The 11,664-nt window shown below is 34.9% G+C and overlaps 2 protein-coding genes across 2 annotated transcripts; one reads left to right on the forward strand and one right to left on the reverse strand.

Annotated features, from left to right (window-relative positions):
* The first annotated feature begins 1,750 nt into the window (after positions 1-1,750).
* On the forward strand, positions 1,751-6,866 carry LOC114167468 (leucine--tRNA ligase, cytoplasmic). Its single transcript, XM_028052563.1, has 4 exons — positions 1,751-1,865; positions 1,964-3,495; positions 4,431-6,179; positions 6,539-6,866. The coding sequence occupies exons 1-3, from the start codon at positions 1,792-1,794 to the stop codon at positions 6,170-6,172; spliced, it is 3,348 nt and encodes a 1,115-aa protein (XP_027908364.1). The 5' UTR covers positions 1,751-1,791; the 3' UTR covers positions 6,173-6,179; positions 6,539-6,866.
* Positions 6,867-7,546: 680 nt separating this feature from the next.
* Positions 7,547-10,069, reverse strand: LOC114167515 (probable aquaporin TIP-type RB7-18C). The gene is made up of 3 exons (XM_028052618.1): positions 9,848-10,069; positions 8,243-8,490; positions 7,547-8,158 (listed from the first exon to the last, which is right to left on the reverse strand). Exons 1-3 carry the CDS (start codon positions 9,972-9,974, stop codon positions 7,784-7,786), a joined length of 750 nt encoding a protein of 249 aa, XP_027908419.1. The 5' UTR covers positions 9,975-10,069; the 3' UTR covers positions 7,547-7,783.
* Between the last annotated feature and the right edge of the window lie 1,595 nt (positions 10,070-11,664).

The following is an 11,664-nucleotide window of genomic DNA, read 5'->3' on the forward strand; positions in this document are numbered from 1 at the left end:
AAAAGATATACGTGGTCTACAACAATGGAAAACGACTTCAATAACATGCATAAACGTGGTCTGAAACAATTGAAAATTTATTCTCCACATTACAACTTTGCATACATTTGTGGTCTAAAACAATGGGGGTTTGGAGACACAGCCACTCTATTTCTTTCAATTTATTTATTATTATTATTATTATGGATTTTTATAAGTGATTACAGTACTGTTTCTTTTAATACGCAGAAGATGGTCATTGGTAGAATGCTTAGAAAAATAAATAAAGTATTAATTTGAAAAAAAATCATTGAATTTACAAGCTATATAAACTATTGATTATTAAATAAAGTTCCGGTTAAGGATTCGATTTTAAAAATCAAGAAAAAAACATGAAAACAAAAAAAACGTAATTACTATTTAGGGGATAAAAATAACACAAATAAAAAATAGTTAAATAAGTTTGTTGGTGTAAGTGTGTTGGTTCATAGAAATATAACACTGCAATTTGCTGCGTTAATTCAAAAGTAACATGTATCTCCCACACACAAAAAAATAAAATATTAAATGTGGAATATAAAAATATTTGAAGGCACCAATTTTAATGTAGGTCATTTTTAAAGAACTAAAAAATCATTTAATCTAATAAGAAATAAAGAACAAAATATAATTAAAGTTAAGAATAATTGAGATTTGGTAATTCCAAAATTGATCTATTTTTTTTTTATCAAGACATAGAAGTTTGTCATTGTTAAGATCTGACACAAATTTTTAATTGAATCATTTAATTTATGGCTAAACTCAATCCGATTTAGATATGAAATGAGTAGACAAAATCGAATCAACTTTAATTTACAATACAACATATCAATTTTACCATTATTTATAGTTAAATTTATAATACAAATATAAATATGCACTAAGCTATATTATATATATATATATATACACGTTTTAAAATTTAAAATTACTATAATCTTATACAAAATATTATTTATTAAATAAAAAGTTATCATATATACAAAATAGTTTAAAAAACTTATTATTTAGGAACATATCAAGAAAAAAATAGATTAAGCGGCCTAAAATATAATTGGGACCTGTCTAAATATACCGAAATTGCTTTAAATTCGGACAAGAAAAAAATAGATTAAGCGGCCTAAAATATAATTGGGACCTGTCTAAATATACCGAAATTGCTTTAAATTCGGACATGTACAAATCAATTTTATGCGAGATCCCAATAAATTGAGTTCCGCCATATTCACCCTTTCTTCAAACTAACTTCATTACTTTTGTAGAAAAAAAATAATTGTAGATACTATGATGTAATATATTATTTATTATATAATTAAATTTATTTAGTCAATATTATAAAGATTAATTCCGGGTCATAAGACAACGTGGTGGACTAAAGAAAATGATTTTTTTGTAATATTAATTATATAGTATAAGTATTTGTCAATACCGTGTACATATTTCTCAATTAGATGTAAAGTAAGCATCGATCAAATTTTCTGCTGATTTTGTAATCTGGAATGTTGTTCAAGAATCGCATTTGAAAACTTCGTTTTCAGAATTCCACAACCCCAAAATGTAAAGGAAAAAGTAACGATCACATGCAGATTTGTTCATTCACCAAAATTGGAGGTGTAGGTGAATCTGTTTTGGTGCAGGAAGTAATAACCCATGTATAGATATATATGGGCCTCTAAGCCCAAATAAATGGGCTGAGAAACCCGACCCAAAATTGGAGAGGCAAGCAAAACCCTCGCTCTTCATTTCTATCCCGCGCCTGGTTTCCTACTCTGCATGTTGTTGCTTTTTCGCACGCAGTCTCGCCTCGCGCACTCTGTTCTCCGTTTTCAAACTTCGGCTGCACACAGGTTACATTCATCTGAAAACGCCGTTTAAACTCACTTCCATTTTCCCATTTGTCCGTTCTTGTTTTCGATCTGAAACTCATTGTTTTTGGTGCTTGCAGCTTCCGTTACCTGACAGACATGGCGAGCGATGGCGGGAAGAGCTTCGCGCGCCGGGACCGTCTGCGCGAGATTGAGGTTAAGGTTCAGAAATGGTGGGAAGAGAAAGAGGTCTTCAGAGCCGAACCGGGCGAGGTAAACCCTAAGCCGGGCGAGAAATTCTTCGGCAACTTCCCCTTCCCTTACATGAACGGTTACCTCCACCTTGGCCACGCCTTCTCCCTCTCGAAACTCGAGTTCGCAGCCGCATTCCACCGCCTCCGCGGTGCCAATGTTCTCCTCCCCTTCGCCTTCCACTGCACCGGCATGCCCATCAAAGCATCCGCTGACAAACTCGCTCGCGAGATCCGCAATTTCGGTGACCCGCCCGTCTTCCCCACCCAAATCGAAGAAGAAGAACAGCAACAAGAAGAAGAACCTTCTGGAGATGGTGCTCCTCCTGATAAATTCAAAGGGAAAAAGTCAAAGGCTGCTTCGAAGTCAACAGGACAGCTTTACCAGTGGGAGATCATGCGAAGTGTAGGGATTTCTGATGCTGAGATATCCAAGTTTCAGGATCCTTATAAGTGGCTTTCTTACTTTCCACCTTTGGCTGTTGAAGACCTTAAGGCTTTTGGATTAGGTTGTGATTGGAGAAGGTCGTTTATTACTACCGATATAAACCCTTATTATGATTCCTTTGTGAGGTGGCAGATGAGGAAGTTGAAGTCCATGGGGAAGATTGTGAAGGATGTGAGGTATACTATTTTTTCTCCATTGGATGGTCAACCTTGTGCTGATCATGATAGAGCTAGTGGTGAAGGAGTTCAGCCTCAAGAGTACACTGTCATCAAGATGGAATTGGTTGCTCCTTTTCCCGACAAATTTAAGGTGTTGGAGGGAAAAAAGGTGTTTCTTGCGGCTGCAACTTTAAGACCTGAGACTATGTATGGTCAAACCAATGCTTGGGTGTTGCCGGATGGGAAGTACGGGGCTTTTGAAATCAATGACAGTGAAGTATTTATTCTTGCTCATAGGGCAGCGCTCAACCTTGCCTACCAGAACCACTCGCGGGTTCCGGAGAAACCGTCTTGCTTGCTTGAGCTCACTGGTCGTGACTTGATTGGACTTCCTTTGAAGTCTCCACTTTCCTTTAGTGAGGTTATTTATGCGCTTCCCATGTTGTCTATTTTGATGGATAAGGGTACTGGGATCGTCACCAGTGTGCCCAGTGATGCTCCTGATGATTACATGGCTTTGCATGATTTGAAAGCAAAACCTGCTTTCAGAGAGAAGTATGGGATTAAGGATGAGTGGGTGATGCCGATTGAGATTGTGCCAATCATTGAGATTCCACAGTTTGGGAACAAATGTGCAGAGACAGTTTGCTTGCAGATGAAAATCAAAAGCCAGAATGACAAAGAAAAGCTTGCAGAAGCCAAGAAGCAAACTTACTTGAAAGGGTTCACTGAAGGGACGATGATTGTTGGGGAATATGCCGGGAGAAAAGTTCAGGAAGCTAAACCCTTGATTAGGACCAAGCTTTTGGAAACAGGTCAGCATTTAGTTACTCTTTTTTTTTTTTTTAATATTGTGTAGTATTGTTGTTCTTGTATATCTCAGAATTTATAAAGATTGCCACTCACTTCCTTCATGCTTAATACAACAAAAATCGAAGGATAAATTTTTAACGGGAAACATCACCCCTTGGTTAGCAAGGACCTTCTCTATTCTAAACTACGTGTAACGTCTTTGAAGTTCTCTTAAGAACTGGAACGTAAGTTTATTTTAACCTCACAAAACCGGCTTAAAAAATATGAGATTTGCATCTTATATTTTATAGGTTGGTTTTATCCGTGATCGATGTAGAATCCTAGATACATCTCCCCGTACTGAGAATTGGTCATATTGAGTGAGTCTAGATATATATGGGTGGTTTGATAGGATAAAAGTTCAATAGCTCCATCAAATCTAAACTGGTGTTATTTTTAATATTTTATTTGTTACATTATTAGTGTTGTCAAGGGATAGCAGCGACAAACAATTGAATAAAAGATTGAGATTTTTTTTGGTTTACTAAATACAGTGAGTTCTATTTCACATTTATTCATTCTGCCTTTCTTGTCAAATAAATATTCATCTTTTTAATTCTATAGTATCGTAATTTTTAGAAGTATAATTAAATTTGGATAATGTCAAAATTATTTCAATTTGTTTTTGTTACAAAACATCTATTGAAAAATTATTTATGAATACTGTATCATGTAAACTTCGTTGCTGAGGCTAACGACATGCATGTCTTTTGGAATAGTGTTTACCTTCAAATTTGAGTTGATAATGTCCTCACCAAAACTGTTTTGTACTTTTCTTTTTATTAGTTTGAGATTGTTCAATTTTTTCTGAGGTTTTTAGCATTTTCTTTAATGTCGTGTCTGTACTGTTCTCTGTAATCTTACCACCACTACTAATTTTTTTGGCTCCACCTTCCAGGTCAGGCTATTGTCTACAGTGAACCAGAGAAACGGGTAATGTCAAGATCAGGTGATGAATGCGTTGTAGCACTTACAGATCAGTGGTACATTACATACGGAGAATCAGAATGGAAGAAGTTGGCAGAGGAGTGCCTTGCTAATATGAGCCTCTACTCAGACGAGACACGACATGGATTTGAGCACACTTTGGGCTGGTTGAACCAGTGGGCATGCTCACGATCGTTTGGTCTTGGGACACGCATACCCTGGGATGAACAGTTCTTGGTTGAGTCTTTATCAGATTCCACAATTTACATGGCTTATTACACTGTTGCACACCATTTGCAGAATGGTGACATGTATGGATCCAGCCAGTCTGCCATTAAACCTCAACAACTTACTGATGATGTATGGGATTATATTTTCTGTGATGGACCATATCCCAAGTCAACTGATATTTCATCATCCCTTTTGGACAAAATGAAGCGGGAGTTTGAGTATTGGTATCCATTTGATCTTCGAGTCTCTGGTAAGGACCTCATCCAGAATCATCTTACCTTCTCCATTTATAACCATACAGCAATTATGGCCAAGCATCACTGGCCTCGTGGGTTCAGATGCAATGGTCACATTATGCTCAATTCAGAGAAAATGTCAAAGTCCACAGGAAATTTTAGGACATTGCGTGAGGCAATTGAAGAATTTTCTGCCGATGCTACACGGTTCTCTTTGGCCGATGCTGGTGATGGTGTTGATGATGCAAATTTTGTCTTTGAGACTGCAAATGCTGCAATTCTACGGCTCACCAAAGAGATTGCATGGTATGAAGATAATCTGGCAGCAGAATCTTCCATGAGAACTGGTCCCCCATCTACTTATGCTGATCGTGTATTTGCCAATGAGATTAACATTGCTATCAAGACAACTGAGCAAAATTACTCCAACTATATGTTTCGAGAAGCTCTCAAGACTGGCTTTTATGATCTTCAGACTGCTAGAGATGAGTATAGATTAGCGTGTGGGGTCGGGGGTTACAATCGTGACTTAGTATGGCGCTTTATGGATGTGCAGACACGTCTTTTAGCACCCATCTGTCCACATTATGCAGAATTTATTTGGAGAGAGCTTTTGAAGAAGGATGGTTTCGTCGTGAATGCTGGCTTGCCAACAGCTGATACACCTGATCTCACACTGAAGAGTGCTAATAAATATCTGCAGGACTCGATTGTTACGATGAGGAAGTTGCTTCAGAAGCAACTTTCGGGCTCAAAGAAGGGTAACAAGAAAGGTCCTCCAGTCACATCACTGACAGAAAATAAGGTGACAGGCTTGGTATATGTAAATGAACAGTTTGATGGTTGGAAAGCTGAGTGCCTGAGTATTCTTCAGAAAAAATTTAATAGAGATACTCGAACTTTTGCACCCGATTCAGACATATTGGAGGCCCTACAACAGAGTTCTGTAGGTCAAGCTTCTAATTTTAAACAAACCCAAAAGCTTTGTATGCCTTTCTTGAGGTTTAAGAAAGAGGAAGCAATTTCAATCGGGGCACAAGCCCTGGATTTGAGATTGCCATTTGGTGAAATTGAGGTTCTTAAGGAAAACTTGGACTTGATCAAGAGACAGATAGGTCTAGAAGATGTTGAAATTTTATCAGCAGCAGATGCGGATTCCTTGGCCAGAGCTGGAAAATATGCTACTTTACTAAATCAAAATCCTCCATCCCCTGGAAATCCAACTGCCATCTTTTTAACTCAGTAGCTACTGGGTGAGTTTCTAGAAATTTTCCCTTCAACTATTTTCGTAGTTTCCTCTTTGTTCCTGTAATCTAAACACGAACTTTATTTATTTTTATTTGGTAAATTGAACCTTTCAAGTTATTGAACCTTTAGAGTGTGTTAACTAATTCTATTTGAGTTAGAATTTAAAGTTCTTTCTATTAAAAAATATTCTTTTGTATAGTTGCTCGAGAATAATTTTTAGTTAGAAAGTTAGCATTCCCGTTATATCTGAAAAAATAATTGCTCCACTGATATTGCTCTAGTTTCCTGTTTTAGAAATTTTTAGCAAAGTGTTTATATCATTATTGTCTGGGTGCAAACGTGCTCATGTTATTGTCTTTTGCAGGTTGCGATTGTATTCAACTTCACCGATATGATGTAGCATGATTAACCTGATCTAAATTATGCTTTGTTGTGGTTGGGGAGCTTGAACATTTTTTGTGGATAACAAGAGTTTGGTGGAAATTACCGATGTAGAATTCAGTTTGGCTCGTACTCCTGTCCTGTGCCCTCAAAGATGCTTTTAATTCTATTACACCTCCTTCTTTGTTTACTCTACATCGTTTTGGCCAAGTTGTCAATTTTCTGATTATTGAGAAAAATACATTTTGTACCGTAATGTTATTATGGTGATGGATTAATTTATTTTATAATACCATTAAATCATACTAAAATGTTATTCAAATTATTGTTGTTGCTGGATTTCAGAGTTTATTTCCTGACATTTTACTGTTTAGATTGAGCATAATTGAAAGTCGCTGAGTTAGATTAATCGCTAAAATTCCTTGCTTTAATTTATTTTAATAGTGGGCATCAAACTAGGAAATACTCTTAATAAATCACAGTCTATTATCGATTGAAATTTATTGAAATTTTGAATAAATTTCAACTACTAATAATGAATTTAGTAAAAAGTTTGTTTCAAGCATTTCTTTGTGGCATGGCTTTGGTTGGACGTGCTTAGTTTGGGTCTTATTATTTTCATTGCAATATAACCTACCATTTTTTTTTCATTAGTGAAAGGTTAATTTAACACATAAGTATGTGTTATGGATTCTCTAATTTGTAATTTATAAGGTTCATTTTTTATTTACATGGTCCGTGAATCCAAAATAATTTTCTATTGAGAATCATACGAAAATATAGAAGCCTATGAGAAATGATGAAGTTATTTAAGTAAATATTCTCTCGTATTCATACATAAGGATTAAAATAGGCATTAATGATCTCGACATTTAGAATCTGGGAAAAGGATTACATATCCGTGGAAAAGTTTTGTTAGTAGTTATATTTCAGATTATAGCAACGTTTTAGATTGCAGCAGGGGTAATAAAGCGACCGGTTAGTTTGACTGTGTCAAAAAAACAACTCGCTCGCGGTTATTATTATTCGATGAAAACTGAAAAATAACGGAAGTTCCAACAAGGCATGGTCGGAGTTGAATTTAAAATTTACAGAATTATTACAAGCGGCGAAAGGAAAATCGAAGGTACAGTGTGAAATAGCAGAAGCGAAGATGGTGAAGACAGCAAACGTTGAAGAAAGAGAAAAAAAAGCTTGAAGGAACAAACAAGAAGAAGAAGTGATGTTTTTAAGGATAGGTTTCAGAGGCTGGGACAGCGGCATAGGAACCAATGAAGACATCTCCATAGATGAAGCCAGCCAAACCCCCTCCGATCAATGGGCCAACCCAGTAGATCCAGTTATCAGCGAAGTTTCCACTTACGACAGCTGGGCCGAATGAGCGGGCTGGGTTCATGGACCCACCACTGAATGGGCCCGCAGCTAAGATGTTGGCACCCACAATGAACCCAATAGCAATGGGTGCAATGGTGCCCAACGAGCCCTTTTTAGGGTCAGCTGCAGTTGCGTACACCGTGTAAACCAACGCAAAAGTGATAATAATCTCAAACACCACACCTTGGAAAGCGTTCACACCATAAGCCAGTCCATGGGTTGGAATGCTCTGTGTTGTGTGACAGCAACCAAAAGAGTATTAGAATGTGTGAAAACAAAATCATTGTATTTTGAAAAAATGAATAATGCGTACCTTGGCGGTAACCAGGTTGAGGAGGAGACATGCAAGGATAGAACCAATCAATTGAGCAATCCAGTAGAAGAAACCGGTTAGGAGGGTGATGTTGCCTCCGATAGCCAATCCAAATGTGACAGCTGGATTCAAATGTCCACCTGAGATGTTGGCTGCAACAGACACACCTACGAACAGTGCGAATGCGTGTGCCACCGCTACTGCCACCAGCCCCGTTGGATCCAATGCAGCATCTTTCGTAATCTCATCTATGTAAAACAAACACAACCAAACACTTCAATATTTCTTCCCTTGTGCCAAAACTATGCAATTCAAACCCAAACATGCGAATTTGGATTTCTGCACGTTTTTTTTTATCTTACTCTATTATGGTACGTTCGTAATATATTGATTATCATTCATTTTTTAAAATATATTAAAAGAATATTTAAAGTACTAATAGTGTATTTTTAATATTCAGCAGAAGACAACATACAAAAGTCCAATAGAAAATTTGGATTCTGAACATGCATGCACTATCATAAAACAATTATACTATATTCCCTCTTCTTCTTCTTCTTTATGGATATACTTTCAGCAACATTGTTTTATAGATGATATATTATTGAAAAATGATATTTTAACCCACTTTTTATGACCCACTTTTAACCCACTACTTCAATTATCATTAGATTATCTTTTTTATTCTTCTTAGTAATGTGATGTGATATGATATGATGATCTAATGATAATTGAAATAATAGATTAAAAGTGAGTCAAAAAAAAATAAGTTCAAATATCATTGTCCTATATTATTAAGTGTGGCCTGTAGACCACTTGCTGTTATTTAATATCATTGCATTTATTTCGATGCTTTAATTAAATAAAACTTAATCCATCGTTCGTTAGGCAAGTTCGTGTTGTAAAATATTTAATTCAATTTTTAATCTTTACAAAATAAGGGTTTTTATTTTTATTTTTTTTCTTTATTCATCTTCCTAGAATATAAATTATTGCCGTTAGTCCTTATAAAATTAACACTTGTAAAATGATTTTTTATTTTACTTTCTTTAAATCTCAAATCTTTATATTTTTTTTTCTTCTGAATATTGTTTAAAGATAGATGAATAATATTATTTTAATAAGTTTCGAATCCTTTTAAAAGTATTACACGTTGATTTTGTACCGTATATAAACCTGATATATATGTTACTTATTATCACTCAACTTTTTATTGGAACATACTAGGAGTTGACGGATGAAAAAATAAGTTTGAGGTTTTGTAAAATTAGTAAATTTTCATCTTATAATTTAAAGTTAAGTGATTTTTATTTTTTCACTTCTTATTTTTTATATTTCAAAATTCCTTAAAGACGTTATCTTGTATGTTAAAAAAAAGAAAAATAACTTTTTATTACTAAATTTTGATAACTTTCTTTTATAGTCTTAGATGATATCTTCTAAGTAGTTTTTTATTTTTTTATTTTCTCATTTTTAATATTTCAAAATTATTTTGAAAAATAACACATAATATTATAAAAAAAAGTTATTAAAATTTAATAATTAAAATATTATTATTTTAAAAAAAAATATCAAAATATCATTATTCTATCGGTGAACACTTACTGTAAGCAATAGCTGAGCCAACGCCGGCGAAGACGAAAATGAGAGTGGCATGAAGCTCTGCGAAATAGGCCTTGAGAGAGGCAGCGCTAAAAGAGTCTTCAAAGCTACCAAAAGTTATCTTCACCATTTTTGGCACCTCACTCACTTCAAAACCAAACACCTATGTTTCTATTATTAACAACTGCCACTACTTTGGCTCATAAATCTCTGCTTAGGTTTATATAACAAGAATTCACATAATTATAATACGCATGATTACGAAGGGACAGCCATTGTTGGCTGTCATGGCACCGACCATGGCCCACGTTAGTGGTTGGATAAGGCTTTCATTAATAATCGAACACCTAACTAATCCCATACCTCACTCTTTTTCTCCATTTTAAAACTCTCATCTTTGTTTTTTTAGTCATAAGCTCAATAGTAATCGATAATATTCAACAATAAAGGAGGAATACTTTAAAACAAAATTCCATGGATAAGCATCCTAAGGGAATATTATTATAAGAAACTCCACTTGCACTTAAAAAAACATGCGTCACTCGTCGTTTTCTTTGTAGCCAAATCAACCAAAGGTGGCTAAAATTAAATGCTAATGATAACAATGGTGGCAAGAACATGGTTAGAGAGAATTCAGAATCCTCTCTCTAACTATATATTTATTTATTTATTTGTGGCTCATAAACTCCCATGATTGTACATTGATATATGCTCACGTTTTTATTCATTGACTACGTATTAATAATAATGCCCATGTTTCTTTTTCGTATCAATAAATAATGAAAAACAAACATTTAAAGTAGTCGCCAATTTGATATTGTTTTGCTTTTTTATCAACTACATATATATCTTTTTTCGACAATACTTTTTATTTAAATTGGGTAAATTTTTGATAGAGATATCAAACTTTTTAAAAGTAAACAACTTTATCAGATATGGTGATTGTAATAAGGATGCACTAGAGTTAAGACTCTTCTACCGTATTATTTGTTTTTATATTATATGATTCGAGTTATGGAATTTCATAGAAGGACAATGATACTTTAACCTACTTTTTTTGACCCATTTTTAACCCACCACTTCAATCACCATTAGATCATACATCACATCACCAAAAAGAATAAAAAAAGATGATCTAATGGTGATTGAAGTGGTGGGTTAAAAGTGGGTCAAAAAAAGTGGGTTAAAATATCATTTTCCTTCATAGAATGTGCGCGTTATTAGTCATCCTCGTTAATGTATAATTTTTCTTTTTTATATATACTGTGACCTTGAATTTTTGAGAATATTAATGTATCGTATGACCTATTGATATCTCTAACCAGACCATCGGTCAGACGGTTCAAGGATAAGCAGTCGAAGGCTGCTTACTACAGGCGGATAATTTCATGGGTTGTTAATGTGACAATATTTTTTCGAAGTGATTTTAGGGAGCTCACGACTCGACAGTCAGTTCATTCTAGTAGAACTTTGTCGCCATAACATAATTATGGGACCTTCGATAGCACACACGGTCCTCCGATTGGGTGCCTGCACCAAAACTAAATCTGTAAATTAAAGTAATACAAGTCAGTAATTAAGTTTAGAAAGCAATTGAGCTGTGATTAAGAAAACTTTAATTGATTTAAGCATCAAAACTTTATTGACAGATACCCCGATCGTCTGTACAACCGAAAGGAAAAGAATGAAAGGAGATCGAACGATAACTAAGAAAAGGAAGACGAAAGGTAGGAACGACAATGAGAGAAAATTACAACCGAACGGAAAAAACAAAAGGAGATCGAACGATAACTAAGAAAAGGAAGACAAAAGATAGGAAC

This window comes from Vigna unguiculata, chromosome 2, assembly GCF_004118075.2.
Source record: "Vigna unguiculata cultivar IT97K-499-35 chromosome 2, ASM411807v1, whole genome shotgun sequence".
Classification (NCBI taxonomy): Eukaryota; Viridiplantae; Streptophyta; class Magnoliopsida; order Fabales; family Fabaceae; genus Vigna; species Vigna unguiculata.